Source organism: Lutjanus erythropterus, chromosome 3, assembly GCF_056507025.1.
Source record: "Lutjanus erythropterus isolate fLutEry1 chromosome 3, fLutEry1.hap2, whole genome shotgun sequence".
Taxonomy (NCBI): Eukaryota; Metazoa; Chordata; class Actinopteri; order Lutjaniformes; family Lutjanidae; genus Lutjanus; species Lutjanus erythropterus.
In genome coordinates, this window is record NC_139319.1 from 40,475,229 (window position 1) to 40,503,190 (window position 27,962).

The 27,962-nt window shown below is 39.5% G+C and overlaps 1 protein-coding gene and 1 long non-coding RNA gene across 2 annotated transcripts; both read left to right on the forward strand.

The window, feature by feature from the left end:
• The first annotated feature begins 38 nt into the window (after positions 1 to 38).
• LOC146330655 (uncharacterized) lies at positions 39 to 27,928 on the forward strand. Its single transcript, XM_084716179.1, has 8 exons — positions 39 to 534; positions 11,226 to 11,329; positions 11,718 to 11,835; positions 13,412 to 13,575; positions 20,437 to 20,530; positions 20,776 to 20,891; positions 25,725 to 26,133; positions 26,595 to 27,928. Exons 1-8 carry the CDS (start codon positions 234 to 236, stop codon positions 27,278 to 27,280), a joined length of 1,992 nt encoding a protein of 663 aa, XP_084572305.1. The 5' UTR covers positions 39 to 233; the 3' UTR covers positions 27,281 to 27,928.
• Positions 23,475 to 24,317, forward strand: LOC146330656 (uncharacterized). Its single transcript, XR_014769865.1, has 2 exons — positions 23,475 to 23,579; positions 23,611 to 24,317. It is a non-coding gene; the product is annotated as an uncharacterized LOC146330656 (long non-coding RNA).
• Positions 27,929 to 27,962: the final 34 nt, after the last annotated feature.

Below are 27,962 nucleotides of genomic sequence, written 5' to 3' on the forward strand. Positions count from 1 at the left end.
TTACGGTACCGGATATGACGTGTTATGTTTGCGGTGGAAGCCTGTGGACGGAGGAGGAGGAGGCTACTGTAGCTTAGCCATCTTTTACCTGCTCACTGTTCAGCTAAACGCGCAGTCTTCACCGTTGCTGTAATGTTGTGACCGAACCTCCAGTATATGTTAACCCTGTCAGAGGAGTTGAACTGTTTTCTCGAAGCGACGGAGCAGCCAGCGAGTCACCGACTGTGGGAACAATGTCCAACCGCCTGGCCTTCCAGACCCAGCTGGCCTCCATCATGGAGGTGCTGGCTAACGCAGCGGTGGCGGAGATCTGCAAGTTGGTGGACGACGACTACGCGGTGGTGAGTTTACAGATGTCTCAGTGTCAGAGAGAGAACAAAGCCCTGAAGAGGAAGCTGCATCTGCTGGAGCTCAAGATGGCCCGAGGAAACGCCGAGAGGAGGCTCCGGGAGAGCGCCATGAACAGCAACCGACCCCGGGTGCAGGTCAACACCGGCGGCAGCGACAGGCTGCGAGAGTCTTCACCGTCCACCGGTAAGATTATCATGCAGGACACACTGAAACCATGTCAAACAAACACATCACTGCTGAGCCAGCATACATACACACACATGACAGATAGAAACAACAACGTAATACTAGTGTTAGAAGTGATTTCATACTGGTAGCTTTCTATTACTGTATTACAATATTTGATGATTTGGCACTCGGCTTGAAAAAAAAAATGAAATACATATAAAAATAAAATTAAAAAAATACAAAACCAGTGACTCTTTCCAGAAATCATGCCCTGTTTAGTCAAGATACTTCACAGACAGTGAAGTGAGTATTTTCATGGAGGATCTACTTTTTTTCTAATAGAAAGAAAACAGCTCCAGTAGACTCTCCAGTAGATTCTACTGCAGAAAGAAAGTAGTTCCTACATGACACTGCTCACAAGGTCTGTCAGGTATCTTGATTCATAACTAAAAACAGAATGCAGTCATTTTCAAATCATTTTCAACTTAAATTCAGTACAAAGTCAGTATATGAAAGGTTCAGACTGATAAACTTCATGGTTTTGTGTAAATATACACTCTGAACACACATTCTGAATTTGATGCCTGCAACATCTTTCAAAAAGTTGTGACAGGAGCATGTTTAGCATTTGAAAATTTGAGGGCACTAATTGTTGAAGTTTTGAAAGTGAAATTCTTTCAAATTCTTGCTTGATATAGGTATGACCTCAGGCGCTCAGTGTAGGGTCTACATTTTCATCATTGTTGTATTTTGTATACATTTTAAATGGGAGACAGGTCTGGACTGCAGGCAGGTCAGTCTAGTACCTGAACTCTTTTACTATGAAGACATGCTGTTGGAACACGTCCACAATGTGTCTCAGCATTGTCCCGCTGAAATAAGCAGGGACATCTCTGAAAAAGGCATCGTCTGGATGGCAGCATGTGTTGCTCCAAAACTAGTATGTACCTTTCAGTATTAATGGGGCCTTCACAGATGTAACAGTTACTAGGGATGTCCCGATACAACTTTTTCACTTCTGATACGATACCGATATTGCAGCCTTGAGTACTGGCCGATACCGATATCGATCTGATACAATATCAGCACGAATCATACATACTTTTATTACTTATTTTGTAGTGTGGAATGTTAGAAAAGGCTTGATCAAGTGTTGATTTTCAGCCACGCCCCTTGCGTGCAGAGAATTCTCTGGATTATCTTTTAATATCACACATTGTTGGTGATGAGATGTTGAGAAATGTTGTTCTGATCTGTTGGACTATTTGCAGTTTTCCATCTCATCCATGCTTGTGAACGACTGAGCCTTTCAAGGATGTTCTGTTACACCCAGTCATGATACTGCTACCTCTTACCAGTTAACCTGTTTACCTGTCATATGTTCCAAACGGGTCTTTTTTTCAGTATTTCACAACTTTTCCCATCATCTGTTGCCCTATCTATATTTTTTAAAATGAGTTGCAGGCATCAAATTCAGAATAAGTGAATATTTACAAAAAACAATCAAACATATGTGTTTAAATATTAAATATCTTGTCTTTGTACTGTATTAATTTTAAATAAATGTCAAACAGGGGTTGCATTCTGTTTCTATTTAGCCCACATTTTACACACCACCCCAACTTATTGAATCAGAATGAATGTATTGCCCAACCCTAGTTCAGTTATTCATCAATTCCCTGTTAACTCCTGATCAGTTTTCTGTACAAAAAGCAGGTCTTCAGAGGTTTTCAGTCAGTCCAACTGTTTCATTGTCTTGGAGTCTGAACAAAGTGTAGAAACAAAGTAGAAAAAAGGAATGCATGTGACTCAGACCTGAGTTTTTTTTTTCCCAAGGCTTCTCTGTTGAACAGCTGTTCAATTTGGAACCAATTCTTAATCGGAACTGGTTCTTGATTCCCATCCCTGTCTGCAAGTTGATGAGCGAGTTGAGCTGGCTGTAGTCTGAGCGCCAATTAATCTAAAATCTTAGTGTGACCAACACTGAAATGATCAGAGCAAACAACTGAAATCTTTTATCACTTAAGTAATTTTATATCACGATATCAGATTGGCTGGGTGTTAAAAGATTTTCAATACCAGTATCGAGAAACCTCGGCTTCAATACCAGTACCTGAACGATACTTTTTTCCCAGAGCAATTTTATAAAATCCATTTCAACTAGTGCTGTCAATCGATTAAAATATTTAATCGCGATTGAAATTTGATATTGAATGATAAAGCATTTTTTGATATGCAGTATTATTAAATCAATTTGATTGGTACTATAAAATTATCAGGGTGTGGTACCCTGGGTTGCCACATTTGTGCAGGCCAAATGGAAGATCAGAACAAGCCCATATGGGTGGATGTGTGATGTGTGCCAGGTCCATGTGTGTACATGCTGATCTGGAGTCAGTTTGGTAGGATTTAGGTAGAAATAAATACTTTCATTTAAAATATGGATTTGTATTTATAGATATAATTAATGTAATTTGCAAGCACAATAGGTTCCCCAAGCAGCAGACAAAAAAATAATTCCATGGACTCATTCTAAAGGTAGCTCAATTCTGCATGAAAAACACAGACCTGGCAACCCTGGTGGTACCCAGCTCTACTGTAGGTAAACGTATAACCTATATCACATAGAGTTACAATAGAGTGATCTCTAAATTCAATTAAGAAATTGTTTAAAATAACTATACTTCATCACATTTGTTAAGTTTTTCTTTTATTGAAACTTCCATCCAAACAAAAACAACTGCCTCACACAGGACAACGCTCAAGTTTGAAACAAAAGACTCACAACAGTAAAATGAACATTCTTAAAAAAAATTGAAGCTTTGAGGTTCCAAATGAGAACAACAATTCGAAGTGTTAGAGGTTTTAAGGTTAACGTGTGCACAGTGGTGCTGTGGTAAGCACTGTCATCTCACAGCAAGAGTTTGAATCCCCCAGTCTGCTGGAGTTTGTGGCTAGGACAGGACCTTTCTGTGCAGAGTTTGCATGTTCTGCTTGTGTCTGCATGAGGGATGTGCATGACTATACAATTAAACGTTGCCACACTCACTAGTTGACACCAGAAATACTAGTCGTTTAAACTATTTATCAATATTTCATTCATGCATGATGCCAGTTATCTGTTGCTTCTAAGATTTTATGCATCCGCCCATGACTAGTCGGGGCTGTGGCACTGTCAGACAGCAGCCCCTTTCGCCCAGCGCATATGCCCCAGTTGCCCTGGCAACCTCGGATGTTTATATCAGCAAAGTCGGACAGATGACAGCTCATAGAACCAGCTTGGTTTGGCAGTATTTTAATCTAGAAAATGGAAATAATGTTGAATGTAGACTGTGTCAGAATAAGCTGATATATATACACTCAACTGGAGAAACGTGACCACATTAAGCACAGACACAGACATAAACCTGCAAGCAGAGCTGCTGCTGCTGCTGCTACTAACACTGCTAATGTTAGCCACACTGTGTGTCAGGCTGGCAGCTAACGTTAGCTCTGGGTCCTTTACCCGCAGACACTGTGACTTTAATCGGTCTGAAAAGGTGAAGCGGTTAGTGAGTTATGTCATGTTTTGCACATTAATGTGTAAGGTTTGTATTACACAACGCAAAGTAACGCGCATTTCAGCGGCATTTAAAGTACGATTTGGCGATTGTAGACTGTGATTAACGGCTTCAAATGGCTCTTAATACACACAGTATTTTTCAGACAGTGTTTAACATTATAAATTAATAAATTCTGCTCAATTGTAACTGCTTTCTGGATGTTTTCTTGGTGTTAGACTAGACGACTTGTCTAAAATTTAATTTTGCATTAAATCGACAGGGAAATTAGTCGCCAGGAACATCCCTAGTCTGCATGGATTCTCTGGGTATTGCGGCTTCTTCCCACAAGCCAAAGACATGCAGCATAATAGGTTAATTGAAAACATCTAAATTGCCCTTAGGTGTGAATGTGAGCATGAGTAGTTGTTTGTCTCAGCAGCCCTGACATGAACTGGCAGCTTGTGCAGTGTGTAAACTGCCACTTGCCCAATGTCAGCTGGGATAGGCTCCAGCCCCTCCAACCTGTCAAGGATAAGCACGTATGATTGATGGATGGATGGATGGTGTGCAAAAAACACCAGGCTGGTTGAGATTACTTCCTGCTCAGTGGCAAACCAGATCCTGTCCTGTTAAAAAGAGGTGATATTCTCTTTTTCAATTGCCGGTAGACCCGCTTGCCTTTCTGTGCTTTCCTTTTTCTTTTTCTTATTTTTTTTGGTGTACTGGAAAGCCAAGCCAACTTGTGTGCAGCAGAGCAGAGAGAGGCTCTTAAAAGTGTCTGTGTTCAGCTCTCAGTGCTTGTGTAGCTTCTAACTAAAACCGGGGATTTGAAGTGAAGTTGCCAGATATTAGTGGGTGTTTGTGGGTTTTTTTTTTTGGTCCAGTGTAAAAGAGGTTAGGACTGCAACAAATTATTATTTTCATCATCAATTATCTGTCAATTGGTTTGATTAATCAATTAGTAGTTTGGTCCGTAAAATGTCAGAAAATGATGGAAAATGTTGATCACTGTTTTTCATAGCTCATGCTGATGTCCGCAGATGTTTTGTTTTGCCCAAAACACAAAGCACAAACACACACACACACACACACACACACACACACACACACACACACAAAATACTAATTTTAGTGTTTACTGAGGACTTAAGACACCAGAAAATATTCACATCTGAGAAGCTGAAATCTGAGAATTTTGACTTTTTTTTTTTTTATAAAAAAAAATTTGGCCGATTAATTTAATAATCAATTTATTTATTCATTGTTGCAGTTATAAGGCTAAGGCTTTAGATATGCATTACTGCCACCAACTGTCACTCTCATGTCATGTAAGAACGTAGGAAGCAGTCCAGCTGTCCAAATCATGTTACACTGGGAGCTGCAATAACAAGTTGGGATGCACCTAATGATTATTTTTGTAATGATTAATCCATTGATTATTTTTTGATTAGGCAATTAATCTGCCCATAACTAAAATAGAATTAATTTACCTAAAACATATATAAAGAACTTGTCTCATCAACATTTCACACATTAGAGTAATAATAACAGTGGCATATTTTAAAGTTAGTCCAATTTCTGCCTTATTTAATAGATGAATGTCAGATGCCTGATTCTGAAACAGGACGTCAAATCAGAAGGAGCTATGATGCATATTAATTTAATAACATCACTGTCAATCATTAACTGAAACTGGACAATCAGTATTTTGACTTCAAACTTAAACTGGTTATAACATGGATTCATTTCATTACTAGAGTCATATGCAGATGATCACTGGCAGGGTATTTTTGCATCAGTGTGAGTCGAAAATATTTTTCGTTGTTTTTCTGCCAACTTCTGTTAATTTTGGCCACTTCTGTCTCATACGTGGCTGATAAAGAGAAGAGAAAGTATACAGTGGCAGTATAACACTGTCAGATGACGCATGGTGTAAAGTTAACAGCAGTGACGCAGACATCACTTTTAACATGACGGTGATGGAGAGACTTCTACTAACGGAAACATGTTCTACGTGTTGATAGTCCTCATATATGGTGTTTGGGTGCTGACAGAAAGTAAACGGGACGATGCTGCAGCTGCAGGAGGACGACAGATCGCTTGGTGTTTCCCTTCCAGCACTCGTGTGGAGCAGTTTGTCCTGCTGTGATAAGTCATGTCCAGTTTGTGGATCTTAAAGAGACACAAAATGTTGTGTGTCCATCTTGCTCTCTGCAGCTTGTTCTGCAGGTGAATCCATGCTCTGACCTTTTGTAGCACTTCATAGCGAGGCATCATTACACAATATACAAATCAACATATTTTCATAATCAATGACATTGATTATGTTGACGAATCGCACCAGCCCTAGTTGCAAGATCATATGAGATCAGTCATCACTGTAGAAATAATATTGCCAAACCTCTGCTGGTGGACACATTTCTCCTGTCACATGTTATATACAGTACCATCATATTGCCCAGCACCATCCATAACTTGATGTTGCTCTCTTGCTTCCCCTTAACATTAGTGGTATTGTGCTAATGTCCCCTCACTGTCATTTCCAAACTTGAAACACATAACAGCAACCACTCCTGCTGTAGTTGAAGCTCTGTTCTGAAGAGTTAGAAACTTTCTGAGTGTGTGATCACGGTTAGTAGCCGCTTCATGGCTCTGTCTCATATCATATCATAGTTTTATACACACTCAAGAGTGTTGATGGATTTCTGTGTTTGGGTTTAGCAAAGAACCTGATTCAGAATCTGTGTGCATTGGTGTTGTCTGCAGTATAGAAATGCTGTCACTGCACTTTCAAATGAATTCATGTAGGTGTACCAGTTGTTAGGGTGTGTACTTAAGATTTAAGCTAATTTCAAAGTTAAACTCTCAGCAGTCAGGAGCATACTGTGGTTTCGTCCAGGTGTGTTGAGGTGTGTGAGCCAGTTGCTCTGCTTTATGGTCTGAGGAGAATATTGTGGCTTTCAGGCAGTGTGGAGCTTTGGGCTCAGTAAGTTTGAGCAGTGTCTTTATGATGCATTACACTCTTCCAGGCTGTAAACCTGGTGATGTAACATGAACATGCAGACAAATGATTCAGTGATCAAGATAAACGTCATGGGCTACTAGTAGGGGTGTGTATCTCACTGACTGAGAAGATTCCATCCATATCTTGATACATGTTCAACGATACGATATGTTATGATTTTAAATGGGCAACGATTCAGTTCAATTCAATTCAGCTCTGTCATGATACGATACAATATGATGTAATACAAGACAATGCAATGTATGAATCTTTACATTTTGATTCAATTAATGCTGTGTTTATAGAGTGTTATTAGTGCCAAAAGACATGCTGATAGCAAATAAATAGTAAATATACTAATATACTAAGACGCAATATAGTAACAGTAGAGACAGAGAGAAGGAGACATTACAGTGGTGTTAACATCTTATTATGAGTCTCATGTGTAAATGAGATCCTGTAGCATAAATGAGAATCTGTGAACAACGTTTAAAACAGTTTATAATATTAGTATTTCTGCAGTAAGCTGATCTGCTGCTCTGTTTCATATGAAGAGTGCTGTGGTTTAGATTAGTGAAGTGTTACCTGCTCTCACAGTGACATGACGTCTCTGTGGGTCAGACTCGTGGCTCTGTTCTCTGCTGTCAGACACGTTTTACATAAATGATCTGCAGCAGCGTTTCTCATCTTTCTTATAAAACCCAAACTTATTCTACACTTGCACATTATAAAAATTTGCTGGTGCGGTGCGGTACAGTGTCACTTCCGTTGCTGTTTTTAGTGCTGTCTGTTTTGAGCAAATGAAGAAGAGACACAGGGGGAGGAGGGAGCGCTTGTTTTGTGTGACCGCGGCAGCAGGCGTCCAGTGAGAGCGGTGCTGAGGTGGGAGGAGAAAGAAAACGGCGGAAAGTTACAGTGGCAGCTCCTTGATGCCAAAAATGAAACATATGTGCGTCCTAATGAGATATATCAATACGCTAGTGCTACGTCAATTTGTTTCTGATTCATGCTCAGCTTTTTTACCGATACAGGCCATCTGAACCGATTCACTCGTATCTTATACATTAAAGTCTGATGCATTGGCTGCACAAGTGAATCGTTAGAAAATTTGCAATAATGTTATTTATGATGATATAGAAAAAATAATGCTAAAGATTGTTGTATCAGTGATTGCAGCTTGCAGACAGCAGCACTTATTAGTGGCATTTTCCATCCTTCTTTTCAGCAGCAAATGGATATTCCATGAAACAAGGAAAGTCAGAAAGTGCTGGAACTCTACAAGTAAACACTTACAGGCCAACACGCACTAAAAGCTTCAATTGAAGCGTCTTTGGCGCACTGCAGGCTTCAGATGACATGTTTGGGCTTGTTGCGACTGAGCATGCTGGGGAACTCATCATTCATATCGCGTGATCACACTAAAAAAATGTACCAGTGTTATTGTGGAGGGTATGATATGGGACAGCCCTAGTGTCCTCTGTCCAGTGTACTAATACAATACATTATTGATTTAGAGTCACTTGGTCATGTGACATGGAGGTTCATTTAAAAGACTGGAACTATTTTCTATTCAAATAAATTTGTAAAATAAACAAATTAGCAATTAAAACATTAGCAGTTCAAACAAGTGTGCTACAGCTGACCAACTGAGTGTATTTATAGTATATTTTTTATATTATGATTTTCACTGCGTCAGCACAAAGGTAATAAAAATAACACTGGTTAACAGGTTCAACAGTAATTTATTGGTGGTCCCTAAGTGAACCAACAGTTTATGTACTTGCTGATACCGAGTACCGATAGAAGTACTTAATAATGAAATTAAAATTCTTACAATAACTTTTAAAACATGTTTTATTTTCATTAGATGGTCACTTTCTAAATGTAACAAATCATTGTTGTTGTTTCCTGCTACAAGTGTAACCATAGTTACTGTACACGTTACATTTTTAGGTTATTTGTAGTAAGTTACTTTACTGATTTTGTGTTCCTTATGAAGCTGTGCAGTTTACTGTGTATATTTCAGTATAATAATTTCACAACATTATTATGGACTTGCAGAATTAAGTTTACTTTTATAAATAGTGTTATATATGATAATTATTTCATTATCATTTACAACATTTTACTTAGTATTTTAATGACACATTTAGATGTGTAGTATTTAAGTTTCTTCTTCATGTCCCTCTTGTCTAAGAGCTAATTAGTTCCTACCTGTCATTGTTTAGGGGGGACAGGTATGAGTGTGACGCCATGTGTGCAACAGTTTTGTTGACCCTGCTGTGAACCTAAAAAGAGTGAAGATGCATGTCTTGAGCTGTCAGGACGTTTTGGTGAAGAATACATACACTTCAGATTAATTTGCCGAGGCATGCGACTAGTTCACATCGGCCAGGACTGTGGTCTACAGGTGGACTCTTACATGGACATGCATGGACTTTTACGGATAGTTTTCAAAGTCGCTTTGGTCATTAGTGGATGACGTTGAGGACAGCGAGTCCCTCGCTGATGATGACGGCGCATCTAAAAAAGGCTGCTATGGCTACTTTTTGTGACGTGGTATCAGAGTAGTTTTCTGAGTATGAGTACATGAGGACAGTATCGGACCGATACCTGATGCTGCTATTGGTATTGGTGCATCCCTAGTGCAAACGTGCACATGTGTTTTCTAAGTAATCTGTCAACTACAGGTACTCAAAAAGTGAGCTACTGAAGAGTAATGTGCAGTCCTAGTAACTACTGTAACTCAAGCTAACTAAGCTTTCATTACAATCAGACTTTCATTTGCTCATGATTACCTTGATCTTGCAGAAATTGTAAATGTGTCCCTCCCACAGAGGATTCATGGTGAGACGTGAGTACAGGAGATATGTTTTTAGAGACATACAACATCCTTTCCTCCAAAGCGTCCCATGGAGCGAGGTCAGTTTGTGATGACAGCAGCAGCTGATCACAGCTGGATCAGCTGTCACTCGGCTTTAACAGCTGGAGATTTCTGATGGAGTGTGTGTCCACACATGTGCTGTGTTAATATTAATAAAGTATCAACAGTTCTCATCAGTGTCAGAGCAGCAGCCTGTTTGACAGACACCTTCACCCATGAAAAACGACTTGCATTCTGCGTTTATACTGTGACTGTGTCCTGATCAGATGCAGAATATGTTTATTATTATTATTTATTAATTATTTCCACCTCTTTCTATTGATATTCTGATCTTAAATTCATGATTGAATAAGCCAGATTGTGATTCTGGTGTATTTTGAACGTTAGAAATTAGTTATTAAATTAATTGTTTCAGGGAAGATTAAAATGATGTAACTGGTATCAAACTCGAGCTCATCTGAATCTTCCTGTGTGCATAAATCCAATAACCTGCCATCACCCAAATTCTTAGTTTTTTCAGATTTAAGAACAGAGTCCCCAGGTGATTTCTTTACTGTATTTTTTTTTTTTATTTAACTCAGAGTGGTTTCTTTAATGATTTACTGATTAATTGGTTAATGATTAGAGAGGCTGTCAGATGTTTCCCTGCACGCAGCTCCTGTGCCAAGTGTGCTGTTGCTTCACTGCTTCTGTCCTGAGGGAGAGACGCTTCCACTCGTGATCCAACCAATAATAATAAAGTTAATTTTTATGACCTGGCCTGCCTGATCTGCAGATTAACTGAAACCTGAGCATCACAGACCTACAATTAACACAGACTGTGAATCAGTTAAAATCGGAAAATAAATTAAACATGAATCATGGGAGTGATACACTTTAGTTTAATCTGTTATATGTCTTCACTTCGCTGTGACACTTGAGTCAAGTTGTGATGTATCAGATCGGTCTGATCAGCTGGAGTGTCCAGTCTGTAAATTTTGTCTAAGAGGGTGTCGGCTGTTCAGGGAACTTCAATAAAGGAGATGTGTACCCAGTATCAACAGTTGTTGCTTCTTCCTCTTCTTTTGCTTCTTCTTTTTCTTCTTCTTTTAATTATTATTTTTATTACTATCCTTTTTTCCTTCGCCTTCTGTATTATGGTGAACTTCTTAACTAAAAGTTGCCAACTTACACATCCAGCAGACACAAAGGAGTATCCATTTGGTGGTGCTTTTGTTTCCACTACACAGTAATAAACATTATACACATTATACACATTTTCCTTGTTTTTGTGTAGATGGCGTGTTTGAGCGACAGATGGATGTGTCTCTGTGGTCTGGCAGAGCTCCTGCAGGGGACACAACCAGCGAGCTGATCCACTCTGACAGCATCCAGAGTAAGGTAAGCTCACCACAATGGAAGGAAGGTGACTGTGGAAGACTGGAGACATGATGCTTTGAGTAAAGCTTCTGGGAAAACATATAAGGACGGAACAGAGAAACTTAAACCCTTATCTGGTCTGTAAACAGCAGAGGGTTGTGTATGTGCTGGGCTGTGCTGTTTTGATTGAGTACAGGTAGCATAGCTGCATGAATGTAAAACTTAGGGCTGGGTATCAGTACTCAATACATTTTAAGCCATTCTTTAAAGAACAGCCCTTGAAAAAAGATATTGAATGAAATATTCTGTTAGTATCAATATCTCTTAAAAACTTACAATGTCAGTATCCTTAAATGATACCTAGCCCTGGTGTTTGCTGACTGAGTTACAAACTTTGATTGTTGTGCAGTCTCCAGATGTGGAGCTGGTGGAGCCAGAGGCAATGCTGGTGAAGGAGGAGAAGGTCGAAGCAAACATGCCAAGAGTTGTAGAAACAGAGGAAGATGTGCCACTGATTGGAGATGATGGTGAGTACTGTTGAAGAAAAAAGATTCTTTCAGGTCCAAGATCTTGGCTGGTTCTGGATAAGCTTTATTCACTACACAGCGAAGACAGCCTCACAACATGGTGATATGGTACTGTCTGCTGAAGTCAGGTTGTTGTCAGGCTGTGTACAGTTACAGGAAATCACAGGAAGTTTAGAATGTGAATTTCACTAGAACGTTCAGGAAACAAGCTTCCTGAACCCAAGATGTGAAGTAGGCGCTAAACCAGTGGGAGTGTGTCTGAGAAACCTAAAGTGGAAGTCTGTGATTATAATAGCATTGGGTTCTTATGTTAAGAGGGACACAAACCAAAAGGGGAGAGCAGTTGGGGGTAGCTCAGTTGTGATGTCAGGGGACAACTGGGCTCTCCTTACAATACAACAAAGGATTCATTTACAGAAGTATGATAATGTATGTAAAAGGATGACTCTTAGCAGACACATTCAAATCTGCTCAACAGAACCACACAAAATAAGAAGTAAATAGAAGGAAATAAAATACCTTCTTCCACAGTACTGACAAAGAACTGACAGAAATGTGTCTCTGGGTAAAAATGAATTTGTAAGTGCACTTACAAATATTTAGATGTGATGATAAAGGCTTTGAGAGTCTGGACTGTTTTTTGTTAGGATACCTTGAAAGTGCTTTAAGGGGGAATTTAACATACAGTATGTCACAGGTGTTTTGTTTGAACACATGCAGTGTTAACACTATACTGTGTGCAAGAGTTCAGACATCTGTAAATCTTTCTGCAACTTTGACCTAGTGTCCAGTCACTACGCAGTGGTCTTTACTTATGATGTTTATACGGGCAATCCTGCTTGCCCAGTCTTCATGTTGAAATTTGAGATGCAGCCAACTAGTTACAAAAATTCAGAGGTGTGCGATAAAGCAATGCAACATCTTTTAGAGCCAACACTACAGCGAGAATAAATCCAGCTGTAGCTATGCCATTGGCACTTACTGTACATACCCCAATACCATCACGGATGCTGGCTTGTGAAGGTAGTGCTGGCATCTGTCATCGTGTTCCTTTTTTAGCCACAGCACACTTTTACATTTTGCTTCAGTCCATCTCAGATGAGCTCGGATCCAGAGAAGTCTGCAGTGTTTCTGGATGTTGTTGATATGTCTTTCTCTTTGCATGGTAGAGTCTTACTCGCATTTGTAGATGCAGAGACAAACTGTGTTTATTTACAACGGTTTTCCAAAGTGTTCCTGAGTCCATGTAGTATCCTTTATACAATGATGTGGATTTTTAATCTCTAAATTCCTGCAGTTTTATGCTAATTTATTTTGCGGTAAACAGAGAAGATGACAGAGTGTACTATTGAATTAGTGTGTTGGACATTATGATAAATTAACCATGTTGGCTATTAATGCTGGTTAATAGTGATGAAAAAAGAATTAATCAATGAAAAATGGACAGATTAGTAAGAAATGCTTTTTAGTTGCAGACTTCATATCATATGAGGCATGAATATGTAGTGTGTAAGAAATTTAATATTAACAATTCATTTTTTTCTTCATTCTTTGCCCCCACCTTGTCTCTTTAAAGGAGTGGTGGAGTGTGTAGCTGCAGGACGGAGAGCCAGCGTTGAACAGCAGGACACCCAGTCCTCTTCACAGTTGCAGACCCAGTCGAAGTCCCAGATCCAGAGCAGCAGGACGAGGCGTACGGGTGGCAGCGGCGGCAGCAGCAGCAGCAGCAGAGGAGTGGAGGTCAGTGACTCCTCTCCTCTCCTGAAGTGTGAACTCAGTGCCTCTGTTGAGGGCAGAGACTCACTGCAGGAGACAGTAAACCCACAGCAGTATATTGAAGACGGCAGCAATGACTCACAGTTTGACGTTTTGTGTGACAATGATAAAAGTGCTAACTCGTTGGTTGAGGAGTTTTTTGATGAGCAGTCGCGGGTTGAAGCGGAAGGAAGGGGGCCGTCTTGTTCATACTCGATGGCAGCGGCTGATTTCCCATCAACCTCTTCCAGTGTTAATGGCTGGACTCGTTATGGCCCTGGTTTTCCCCTGTCCCAGCCCTTTGGTGACAGCAGCACGGTGCCCCCTCGATCTGGCACCAAGGAAAGACTCTTTGTTTGCAGCTACTGCGGCAAGGCTTTTAACCGACCCAAGAAGGTGGAGATCCATCAACGTGTCCACACGGGGGAGAAGCCTTTCAGCTGCTCCACCTGCGGGAAGATGTTCTCTGAGGCCGGGAACCTGAGGAAGCACCAGAGAGTTCACACAGGAGAGAAACCATACAACTGTGGGATGTGTGGCCGGGGATTCGCCTGGATAAGAAACCTGAAAACACACCAACAAAAGAGCCACCCTGAAGTTTATACTGAAGTCGAGACCTGGGAACAGACCTGAACTGTCTTCTTACCCCGGAGGTTTGCTATGGAGTGTCCAGCAAAGACTAAAAAACTGTCTGCTCAACGGAATATTTTGTGCATAGGACCTTCAAAAGAACTTTATAAAGAAGATTTCTAAATGTTTTACACAGCGTTTCTAGGACACATCTTTAAACTGTGGCTTGTTTTCAAGACAGATAAAAGAATAAGGTGAATGCTGAGTGGTGTAGCTTGTAGAGAGACGATTTTAATTTAGTTCTGGTGAATTTATTTATGATTTCTATTAAGATTTTAAAGTGAAAAGTGGAAACACATTTTACTGGTGTATAGAATTGAAATGTGCTGTTTCATTTATCTGTTTCCTATACATATGCTTGGATAGAGCCAGCCAGGATGATAGCGCACACAGCTGGAGCCTTTTAACTCTGAAAACATGTTAAACTTAGGTTAGCTGAGGGGAGTTCGTTTATCAAGTGATCTGTTTGGCTGTTTACACCTAGCATTAACATGCATCTTGGGTGATCTGATCACAAGTGGTCTCTCCATGTGTCTCAAGTGACCACTTGCAATTGCATCTCACTTCCCCAATCTCTATGCAATAAAGACTAGCCCCATTTTGTCAGTTGAATATCTATTACTGTCCATGTTCAGTTCAATTCAGCACCACACTAAACCCCTATATCAGCCTACACAAGCCTCACGTTTTACCTGCACTGTTAGAGACGCTCTCTCTCAAAATAAAAATATATCAAAATAGTTTAGATAGTGATTAATTTAATAATTACTTATTAGTTTATCAATGGATTTATTGTTGCAGCTCTAAAAGAAGGGCATTAATGACAGAGAAAGAGAATGTGAAAGTGTGCATCCCAGCGCACAATAGAGCATCTCTCCTGTCTGCTCCTCAAGTATATTGTAGTGTCATGTCAATGCCAAATTTGAAAGAAAGCATGAATGAATAAGAATTTTACATTTTACAAAGCTTTTTTACTTTCAAAATTGTGCGATTTGTTTTCTTTCTGTGTTAAGGGAATTCAGGGATTTTTTCTTCTTAACACGTTCTAAATGTTAGAACATAGTTCCTGAAAACAAGTAAAAACACAAAGAACTATGTAGTACTGAGTTGTGGAGTGACTGTAGACTGTTAAACTGTTGTTCAACATTTCTTTGTCCAGGACTTTTTGGGTGAAACATGGCTCGTTGAGGAGCCGTGGTCCCCCAACACTATATAAGCCCCACGAACCGACACACAAACGACACCACCTTCTCTCCCCTCACCCTCCCTAACGGTCAGTTACAAATGCACCTTCAGCGACAGTCCTCAGTCCAAATCAGCCCAGCAGTTCACTTCAACTCACTTCATTCCAACAACCAGACACAGAAAGGAAAAAAAGTACCATCTTGTCACTGTCCTCTGACTCCAGTGGCTCAACCATGTTGGGACATGTTCAATAAAGCTGCTAGTTTTTATTATTACTAGTTTTTATTATTTTATTTTTTACATTTTGAGACCTAATTTTATATACATAGCATTTTTTTCAATTATTCAAAGTTGGCTGGGTGATTAATAACATGTTTTTGAGGTGTGACCAACTCAAAGCACAAATTTATTGTTGCTTTACACAAACTTAAAGGGAGTCTGGGAATATTGTGGTTTCTAGTTCAATGGTGAAGCAGACAATGAGTTCACAAACATCTCCTGCTTATCTTGGCAGGTCAGAGAACTCCAAACACATAATATTGCATCACAGTGAACCAAATTGAAATCAGACAGCTGTTTCTTGTGAACTTACAGATAAGTGCTTGGTCCTTCAGTGTGGACCAGGACACATTGCAAACACACTGCTCAAAGAATGTGATCACATGCGGCCCAGACCACCTCTGAATGTGGTCTTAGAGATTGGATCTCAGCGTGTCCTCAATGTTTCATTGGTGCATTCAAACCTGTACTCAGTGCTGTCCACTTGTGATTGGATCACCTAGAATGCATGTTAATACCAGGTATAAACAGAGTTTGTGTTGTACCCCTATTTCCCAAAAAGGAAATGACTATTAGTGTCAACGAATCTCATGCACACTCAAACCAACAGTTAGTCTCTCAGCACTTTCTGATCTCCCGTCTGTGGCTCTCAGCTCCAAGCCCACTGACTGAAGATATACATCTTTAAAAACACCTCACAAATAGATTATTTTGTTTAAAAAAAGATCTAGTAACTTCCCAAAACAGCTGCGTACCATAATTTGTTTTTATAAAATATCACTGAAACAAGAGGAAATCGTTGTTCTCATGGGTTACATGCAGGTCCAAACAGAATCTAATGATTTTTTAAATCGGTTTTCAGTGATGATCCAGAAGGAAAATCTGCAGAATTCTTCAGAATGTTTTTTTTTGCTGGGGAAGGACAATATTCATGCTCTAATTTATTCATATTTATTTGAAACAAAGATTGCTTTTTAACAAAAATCAGCACACAATACATAACTTTAAATTACTTCAAACATGGTTGAAAAAATATTTATTAAAACCTTATAATATGAGATTGTTTTTCCATCACCAACAGGTCTACAAAGTGTGACCATTTGTTGGAAAAGTTAACCTGCATAAAATGTCAGACACATGGCTGCTAAAATACAAGGTTCAGTGTGGAGCTGAGAGAGCAAAAATTAATTTGTGCCAGTATCAATCATTAATTCATCTCCCAACAATTACCACTTCAACACATATACACACAAATGCATCAGTATCTTACAAACAGCATCTTTATTTGTTTAAAATCTGTGGAAAATCTGTAAAAATATCATCAAAAGTCTGTGTGAACCTGGTTTTTATGGTTGAACTGAATAAGAAGTACTGGTGTTAGAATTCAACCTTCAGTCAGTTATTCTGTCTGGAAAAACGGTGTCTCCTAGTAAATGTTTGATGGCTTTGTCAAGGACTGGATTGTCATTCTAAATGTAACATAATATCATCTGTTTTATAGTTAAAATATTTCATATTTTGTATACAACAATTCATTTATGAAATAAAATATGATTCATAAACCACTGGAATCTCTTATTTCATGACCCCCTTCTTTGAAAATGAAGTTGTCATGACTGTGAATCTTCGATATGAATTTAATCAGATGTGCATCGCTGCTATTAGGAAAGACTGACCAGTGATTGAGGAGAGCGGAGTGGACACAGTGAAATATGTTCAAACATCCTAAAGACTTGAATATTGATTGTTGAATTGGTCTCAACATGACACTGTGTCTCTCATACCATTCTTACTGTAGCATGAAATGTAAACTCTGTTTCAGGCAACAAATCAAACTTGAGTCATAAAAGGGAACTCTAAGGCCTGCTGTCGCTGTCAGACATGACATATTGTCATTACATCTTTTACATAGTTTTGCCTTGTTGCATAGTTTTCGTTGTTACGTCTTTTACATAATTTTTGTCCTGTTATGTCTTTTATGTAGTTTTGTTATGTTGTTTTTGTCTTGTTGCGTCATTTTTGTATTGTTACATCTTATTACGTCTTTTCCATCATTTTCATCTTGATTCATTTTTTACATCATTTTCGCTGCTACGTCTTTTCCTTTTTGTGTTCTTATGTCTGTCATGCGTGATATGCACTGAATAAACCAAGGAATTATCTTTTCTATGTGTTATTGTTCCATCTATTTAGATTGAGATTGGTCTTGAAGGTGGTGTGCAATAATGCAAAATAAAAACAATCGACAATTCCCTTTAAAGGGATAGTTTACTCCAAAATGAAATTTGAGTCATTATCTACTCACCCTCATGCTGATTGAAGGTCAGGTTTAATTTTTTAGTTGACAAAATGCTGCTGGAGTTTCACGGGAAAAGTTGCAGAATCTCGCAGTCTCCCATTCACTTCCATTTTTTGTGAGATTGTGCAACACTGTTTTCCTGTGAAACTCCAGCAGTGTTTGTGGGCTAACACAATAAACCTGACCTTCAATCAGCATGAGGGTGAGTAGATAATGACTGAATTTTTATTTTTTGGGTAAACTATCCCTTTAAGGGGAATTATATTATAACTATCCTTTAAATGCATTAAAACTAAAGTCAAGAGCATGTTTTAAAAATGTAAGGAGTAGAAAGTGAAGATGTGCGTAAAGTAAAAAGTTGTCAGAAAAATAAATACTCAAGTAAAGTACAGGTAATTGAAAATTCTACTTAAGAGTAATGAAGTATTTGTATTTTAGGCATTTCCCATGTCTAGTTTTCACGTTCACTGAAGGGGGAGATGTCTGTGCATTTCCCTAAAATCTGAGATTCACATGTACCTCAGGCAGCTAGATTTGGCACACAAACAAATTCTAAATCCAGTGGCTAATCTGCAAATACAGGCAAAGAAGCCTGAAACCTTCATTGCAGACCGGACTGAGAGGACAAAGAGAAAGCATTAACTGTACTGGCCACTACCAGTTACAAGCTCACAAGCTAACAAACAACATAAACAAAAGATGCTAACTACACATTACATTCTGATACGTCTGCTAGTTGCAGATGTTGGTGCCCGAAAGCCTCCTTGTTTGTGTCTGACTGAGGTTCAAACGTGGGGTTGAATCTCTCTGTTGCACAGCTTTCTTTCACCGTTCAATCTAGCACAAACAACCACCACCAACGGTTGTTGGAAGAATTTCTCACTGAGGTAGAAAGAAAACATGTGCATCCGGCTATTTTTCAGAAGTCTTTTTTTGAATAGTTTATGTGGGAAAACCACAGTAAATGACATATTAATCATAACAGAGTATTTAAAACGTGTCTGGAGTGGAGCTTTAGACATTACAGTTGGTCACATTTTGTTCTCAGCTCTTTGCTTCACGTGGCATACAGCAGTAAACTCGAAAACCTGTGTTGGCAGACAGACTAGGAAAAAAAACTACATGACAGTAAGAAATATAACAAGCGTGACACTTCTATATTAACCTTTAGTTCCTGCAATATGAGGCAGGTTCAGATCAGTGACTGAATATTTCTAAATTAGTTCACCTGAACCAGTTGTCAAACTGATGTGTCCAAACAAATGGTACTCTGTGACTGTCTCATGACAAGACTTTGACTGAAACAGAGGTGGCAAGTCCACACATTCTGTACTCAAACAGAAGTAAAGGTAGTTGTTTTAGAAAACGTTTCTGGAAAAAGTAGAAGTACTGATTCAACTTCTTTAATCAAGTAAAAATGAAAGTGAAAATGTGGTACTCGGAATATAAAAATAAAAAGTCATTCTCTGAAGGACATTTCTACAGACTGTTTTCTGTGCAAAACTAATCAAACCTCACCTTTCTCTGCAGTAGAGTCTCCCTCTGTTTTTTCTTGTTACATCTTGTACAACATTTTCATCTTATGTCCTGTTTTGTCTTTAAGCTTCTTGTTACAGTGTTTTCATCTAGTTATGTCTTGTTACATCTTCTCATGTTGTTTTCATATTATGTCTTGTTATGTCATTTATGTCTTATTTGTCTTGTTACATCTTAAGTCATTTTGGTCTCTTTCATACATCATCGTTGTCACGTCATTTTCATCTTGTTAAGTCTTTTATGTTGTTTCTGTCTTGTTACGTTCTTTCACACAATTTTCGTGCTGTTATATCTTTTACATCATTTTTGCCTCATGTCTTTTATGCTGTTTCTGTCTATGTTATGTCCAGGTTTTTCAAAGAGAAACTCCTACTCAGCCTTTAGCTAAAAGCAGCGATGCAGGTCAGCATGCTGATGCCCTCACCTCCCTCAGTCCAGAGGGTTTACATGTAGAAGCCTAGGTCAAATCACATGAGAAACTATTTTTAACAGGCCATTTTGAAACATATATACTTCAACCAAAATGAAAATGTTCAGGTTTTAATACATAAAGATTACTACTGGGAAGCCCCGGGATGGTATGAAAACCTCAATAAAAACAAAAAATAATGGACCTGCCTGAGTTTTGGATTAGTGCCCAGTGCTGGATTTTTTAAGTCAATATTGTTAACGATACGTTGACCAGCATAGCTTTTTTTTTTATAGCTCACTTTGCAGTCTGATGCGACGTATATGCCAGTACTGACATGCTAGCTCTAATATTAGCTCTACTTCGGATTCATCTCCACTCCAGTTAATGTCTTAAAATCTTCAGGTGTCTCTCTTGATCATTTTCTCTTTATTGTGTTTAGAATGAAGCGGCGTCAGTGTCTGCGGTGCAGTAACAGCAAACATTTCTCTCTTTATTGTATGTGCAGAAGGAGGAGGAGCCAGATGTGGTGCTGGTGAAGGTGGAGGAGGTGGAGCCGGAGACAGGGACTCAGAGCCAGACAAGTCTCAGCATACAGGAGGGTGAGTGGACACATCCACCTTTAATTTCAATCACCGATCACACTACAGTCTATTGATATGCACACTGACTTCACAATACAATACCAGGTTTGGGGAGTAACGGATTACATGTAACAGGATTACATAATTTGTATACAAAAAAGGTAGCTGTATTCTATTATAATTACAAATAATAAGTATTGAGTATTTGTATCAGGATACATTTTTAAAGTAACCTTCCCAACCCTGTGTATCTTTCTCTCCAGGCTTGGTGGAATCGAGCACTGATGACTACAGAGCAGTTCTGCCATTTGAAGAAACCACACAAGCCTCCACCAATCAGCTGTCTGACCTGCAGGAGTCTGGGCGGGGCTTCTCAGAGGTCAGCTATGGACGTTCTTCGCTGTGGACCAATGGGGGGGGTAGTTATTGTCATGATGACAGCCTCCCAGGGCCGTCATCACACTGCGCACCCCTCTCATTCCTGCCCAGCGCTCTTATTGGAGCAGAGCCCGGCAGCTCTGGGAGGGGATTGGCTGCTGAGAATTCAGCAGGAAGGGGATTGGCTGTTGAAAGCTCAAGAGGCTTCTCTGTGTCCTTTCAGCAGCAGCCTCCTGTTATCGATCTATCAGAGGAGCCCAGCCCTGTTCAGGTATTAGGTCAGATACAGGGGCCCCAACGGTTCTTGGGCCCCGGTCAAACTCAGGGTCAGGGGAGTCATGGCAGCGCTGATCTGCAGCACAAAATCCCCAGGAAGAAGGTTTGTATCTGTAGGTTTTGCAGTAAAGCGTTCATCTCGCCGGCGAGCCTAGAATCCCACCTCAGGACTCACACGGGAGAGAGGCCGTACGGCTGTAGCATCTGTGGCAAAAAGTTCTCCCAGTTCTGGAACATGAAGATCCACAAGAACATCCACACCGGGGAGAGACCGTACCAGTGCTCGCTCTGCCCCGACAGGTTCTCCGACCCCAGCAACCTGAAAAAACACCAAAAGAGGCACCATCCACAGACATAGACCCACACCTGAATATGCTCTGTTACTATGTTTCAAAAGGGTCATAAATAACAAGCCTTTTATTTCAAAATCAGATCATTATTGTAATTTACAACAGCAAGGTGACCACAGTGCCAAACAACAACAATAGCTCTATATTTCTAAAAAAAAATAGTGTAGGTTCTCAAACAGAAGAAGGTCCTCAGATAGTAGCTGGGTATAGAAGCCCATTTCCACCAGTGAAAGAAAAAATTATGAGATAAGTCATAATGAGGAGGTAAAAAAAAAAGCTTTAAATTATAAGATAAAAGTTGTCATTATGAGATAAAAAAGTCAACATTATAAGATAAAAAGTCATTATTTTTATCTCATTCAACTTTTTAAACTCATAACTATGACTTTTTTATTTCATAATGTTGACTTTTTTAATCTCTTAATTTTGACTTTTTATCTGATAATAAGGATTTAGCATGGTGATATTTTTTTTCTTTGTTGGGCAGAAATGGGTTTCCATCAGTGGGTGTCAAATAACAGTCTATATGAACAAATCAAGGCTGATCATTATTATAGAGGGTTGGAACTACCTCTGCTATGATGGCTGACATGGTAATTCAGTATAATGTCCACATGTCACTAATTCCATCAGTACAATACAATCATGTCATGCTCACTATTCTCTTTACTACATAAATACTGTTTGTATTGGAGACTGACTGATAATAGATTTTTGGGGCTGATATCAACATTACGGAGTAAATCGATTCTGATATCAGCGTATCAGATGGGATTCTTTGTATGGACTATAATAATAATGATAATAATAATAATAATAATAATAATAATAATAATATATATACATATATATATATATATATATATATATATATATATATATATATATTTTATTTATTTATTTATTTTTTTTATTTAATTAATTAGAGCTGCAGTGATTAAGCATTAATTAATTAATGAATTCATTATTAATTGATTATTAAATTAATTGCCAACTATTTTGATTATTTATTAATCAGTGCAAGTAATTTTTTAGGAGAAAAATGTCACAATTCTGAGATCATTCAGATGTTTCACATTAAAAGCCAACCAGTAACAGGAAGTAGGTCCTTTTAGCTGCTAGAAGGCTCTGAATATGAAAAAGTTGGGTGTATTTGTCAGTAGCTTAACAGTAATTCACTAAAAACCTCAAAGTGGAAGTGAAATAATTCATGAATAAAAGAAGAGGAACTGGTGAGCATGACATGATCCTGTTGATGTATGTGTTGTATATGATAAAGCAATAACAAATATACTTAGCAAACATAGGAAATTGTCTCTAATGTGAGCCTGTTTCAAATGAAGGCCCGGGTGTCTCTGAAGTGGAGGTAAACTAAGGGTCCAGCCAGTAAGTGAAAGGTTACAGTTGTAGGGCTGTATTTGTCATAGACTCTGTTTACACTGGTTATTAACATGCGTCTTGGGTGACTGGATCAAATGTGTAAACAACCACCAAGACATATTGCAATCCGATCACTCAAACCACTTGGTCTGGGATTCATTTTACCATCACATATCTTTTTTAGTGGAATTCTAATGCATCCAGGGCCACATTAAAGGACCACTGACATCACTGATGTCCTCTTCTGCAGAGCTAGCTTGTTAGCTGCACTTTAGCTAGTTAACTTGAGTTAACTGTGCAGTGTGTGGTCCTCTTAGCTTACTCTGCTAAATGGTAGATCAGCATCAGTGTTGGTGTTTACACTGGTAGCACCCCTCATTGGGAGGAGGAGCCAATAAACCTTTACTTAAAGATACTACAAGGAGTTGTTAACTGGTTTCGGAACAGTCTCATTGTAATACTGATACTTTATACTGTTATTTTGTGGTTATTACAGAGGAACAACTACCAGTTTTGTCCACATGGGCCTCCAAAATCAACTAAATCTGAAAGTTCCTTGTAGTAGCTTTAGGTTTTAAAGCTGCATGGCTAACAAGCCAAGAGCAGCTGTCCTTACAGTTAGCAGCAGCCAGTGGTGACTTTAGCAACAAGTAAAGCCATCAGTCCACCAGGAAACTCCGTAAGTCACAAAGAGTTGAGGCAGAGCAGCTGGAGGACATCAGAGGGAAAACCTGAATATGATTCAGTTTTACCAAAATCACTGAATAAGTGTATAAAGTTGTGTTTTGTACAGTATCCAGTGACAGCTGGCCCGAATTCTTATCTCTATTGTGGCATGATAAACAGTAAATTTGTCAAATTTAGGGTAAAAACGACACATTTGATCTTTGTAATCAGAAGTGATGAGATCCAATTGCAAGTGGTCACTTGAAACCATTATAATGACAGGTGTGAAGTGATGGACTCTGAGCTGTCTGCTTGTGATCAGATCACCCAAGATGTATTGTAATGCCAAGTGTAAACAGGGTTATAGATACAGGTACAGCACAAGCCAAACTACAGACACTGTCACTGATATAATGAGAACTAAAAGGCAGAATGATGAGTTCAAACACTGTTTGGAGAAATGTTCAGTCCATAAAACTGTGCATTTTAACATATTTTAATACTGTTCTTCCAGTTTGCTCTCAATAATACAGGACCTCTGATCTTTTTTCTTTGTTTTATCTACAGGAATAATTTTCTTCTCAAGGAATGTGTCTTGTTAAAGTGTCAATATGTAAAGTATACAGTAAGCCATTGTAGCGAAAACATATACTGTAAATGTAACATTAGCTTTTTCTATTGTGTCACAATTTTGTAAAATCTTCTCAATGTTTTCAGTTTGCTATGTAAATCATTAAAACTTTATAAAAGCTCAACATGTGAAGTTGTGTTTTTATTTATAAATCATACATTACGAAATTGTGACACAATATTCTTATCAAATCCATAACTCATACATAAGTCCAGATTCATTATACCTCCAAATAGAATTACCAAATTTCTGAAGCACATGCTTTTCCTAGAGCGAGCCCCTCAGTTTTGCATGACTGCTGTCATATTTTGGGAGAGTAAGAATCTTTGTTAGCGACAGAGGACTGCATGTAAACATAGGACTCATACACCGGTAATTAGAGGAACCAATTAATTACTAATCCATTTAAAGGTAGGGTATATATGTATATATATAAACCTTTTTCTGCCTGATTTAAAAAATCTGAGTTGACAGAAATCTGGGACACAACTTTAAAGGGACAACATTTTCATAAAAATTTATTTTAAAACAAAAATCACAATAGAACATTTTACACCTATGCAATCGATTTTAGATTTTGAAGGCTTTTAACACATTTTAAAATTGTTTGAATTTGCAAATTCATGTATGGAACAAGGCTGTTTTCTGACAGAACAAATTTAGAAATAAAAAAATTAAAGCAAAACAAAATATTTAATAAATATATATATATAAAACCTTAAAGAATAATGATTCTGGGGGGTGCTCATTTTAAAACGTCAATTGGTAGGACATGATTTGTCATGTTACGATTCTCAAGAATGGGCATGCTGCATAAATGCTATGTAAATGCCACATGGTATTTGCACATGCACACATGAGGAGTGGTCTGACAGATGATTGGTCTGTGCTGATCGACCTCTCTGGACTACTCTGGTCTGGTGTGGATTTGTCTGTTCATCTCTGTATCGATTTTTTGAAGGAGACAAGTGTATTTTTTGGTGCTTTGAGCAAATTTCCATTCCAGACCAGAATTACTGTTTTGTATGTCTGTTCCACATTAATCAGAGTTCAAATTAATGCCACGTTTTGCTGAATGAGTAAGTGGCTGTTTATAAGGAGTAGATGTTTATAGCTGTTAAATTTAGCAAAATGGAAATGGAGTTTGGCAGGCAGTGGGATAGGCAGCCACTGAATGCATCATCCAGAGTGTGTTATTTCAGAGCAGTGGGCTTTTGTTGTCAGGATAACAGGCTGAAATTTACATTGACAGACAACTGACACCTGTCATCACTTGTTATTGTCAGTTTATGAGGTTGCACACATCCTGCATTCCAGCAGATCTCCTGGAGGAGGAGGCAGGGGGGAAACAACTTGTTTTAACCATAGATGGTATATTGAAGAGTATTATAGCCTATTTAATATACAGTCTATGGCTCCAACTCACTATTTTGGACTGCTTTATGAATTTCTGCATGTGCAATGGCTACATATTGCTCCTTTACCACCTGGTTTTAATACACCTCTCTTCTGCTCTTTTTCCCCTCCCCAGTCTGCAGCACCTCAGTCGAACCCTGTATCACAAGAGCCCGGCAATATAGTGACAGTCCAGCTGAGGGTACCAGACACCAACACACCTTCCAGCCCCGGCACACACCAGCAGAGGTCCAGTATCAGCTCTGAGTACTCTCTGTTTGAACTGGAGACCTTCTTCAACCGCTGGGCCCCTGATAATGACTCTGCGTCGGCCCCCGGCGGGCCTTCGTGTTCTTTCACCACCGATGACCCAGCAGAGTGTGACCAGGACGGCGTTATTCTTGTAGAGAATGAACCGCAACCTCAACATGTGCTCCAGCCACCACAAAACTCTGCCTCCTCAGCGGTGAGGATGAGTGGAGGACAGAGCTTCTCTTCCACGTCTGACCGCTCCAGAGCTTGCATCCAGCCGTCAGTGTCACAAGGTAACATGTTGTCTGCTTGCCTTTGTAGAGGCTTCATGTGTCCTGTTTTTATTGTTTCACTTTTTGTCATTGTTTTGGATAAATGATCACATCAGGCACTGCTAAAAATAATATAAAGATGATAGAATTCAGTATTTTGAAGGAGGAACCAGAAACAATTTCTGATGACTTGGTAAGATGAGTGCTTCCCCTCAGACAGACAAAATGGTCTCTTCACATTGCACACAGTGGACCCTGGGATAATTGCTCCTTTTCACACACACATTGTTAACCCAGGGTTAAGCCCAGAGCTATGATTCACACTGTAGATCTTTGTCTGGTGCCGAGCGCTGTGGAGCGAGGCCTGGCTATGAGAGACTAGTCGAACGAGGACAGAAATACCCAGTGTCATCTTTCAGTCATTCAGAATGAGAATGAGAATGATGTCATGAATGTGTTCTGACTCCTTGTTTTTTCAGCAGGGACGTCTGCGTCCATCCCTCTGAGGATGCAGGCTCCGTCCTCCCAGCCTCCATGGAGCAGAACATCCACCATGATAAGAAGTGCTCAGCTGCTGCAGCAGCATCGTACCAACAATAGGATCTCTCAGCAGCAACGGCAGCTCAGCCTCCCCTCTGCTCAGGCCACAGCTGCTGTCACTAACACTGACAGCACTGACAAAACAAGCATCTCTGGTATCAGCTCCACCAGCAGGACTCTGAGCTCCACACTGGCTCCACAGTCAACATTACCTGTCAGAGGGACCAACGCAACATTGGCCAGCATCGAGGCAGCCCTTGCTGCACAGCGTCAAGCCAGCTTTTTGGCTCGCCACAATAAAAGCCAGGCCGCTGGCGCTGGGGCTGGCGAGCGTCGCAGGAAGAGCTACGTGTGCCGAGCCTGCGGCAAGGCATTCTCCGGCCTGTCCAACCTGGAGGCCCACGAGAGAGTTCACACAGGGGAGAAACCTTTCCGCTGTGACACCTGTGGGAAACGTTTCTCGGAGGCCGGGAACCTGAAGAAGCACCAGAGAGTTCACACAGGAGAGAAACCCTTCAGCTGTGAGCAGTGTGGGAAAAGGTTCGCCTGGATCTGCAACCTGCGGACACACCAGCAGTCTGCCACAGGCTGTGGACCACAGGCCAGGGGAGGGTTAGGTCTGAGCTGATCACATAGAGGAGACTGTGGAGGACATGACTGTTACAGCTACAACTATTTTATTCACACACACAGGCCCATCACAATTATTTTATTCTTAAAGGGATAGTTTGGATTATTTGTACTGTGGTTCTTATCCATAGTCAGTATATTACCTACAGTCAGAGGTGGGAGTTAACTTACAATGGTAAAGTACAAATACTTAAATGACCCTTTGTGAAGCCCTGTCCTCCTTAGTTGCTGTTGCTAAGCCTGCAAAACATTATATTCTCACACTGCATTCCATTCTTTATGCAGTTTACAGCGATAACAGCGGCAGATATAACATTGAAATTGGGAGTAACTGTTGAAACCCAAGGTCTCAGAGACATAAACAAAAGCAGCTTCTCTTTTCTAGCTGACGACGGTGGATTTTGTTGGCTAAAATAATGACTCACAAGCAGATTTTTGAAGTGTAGCTGGCTGATGTAAGCTCCTACTAACTTCCTGACTCGGCTGAATAGTCTGTCTCCAGCTGATGTTTTAATGTTTCCATCTGACATGTTTTAAAACAAAAACCCTGTGAAAGTGTAAATGTAGCTAAAGCTACCTGATGGCTGTGTACATGGTATAACATTAGTACTAAAAGACTGAGGCTAAAGATTACATCTCAGCAAACATTGGTAGTGAAGGGTCGATTACTGAACTTGAGT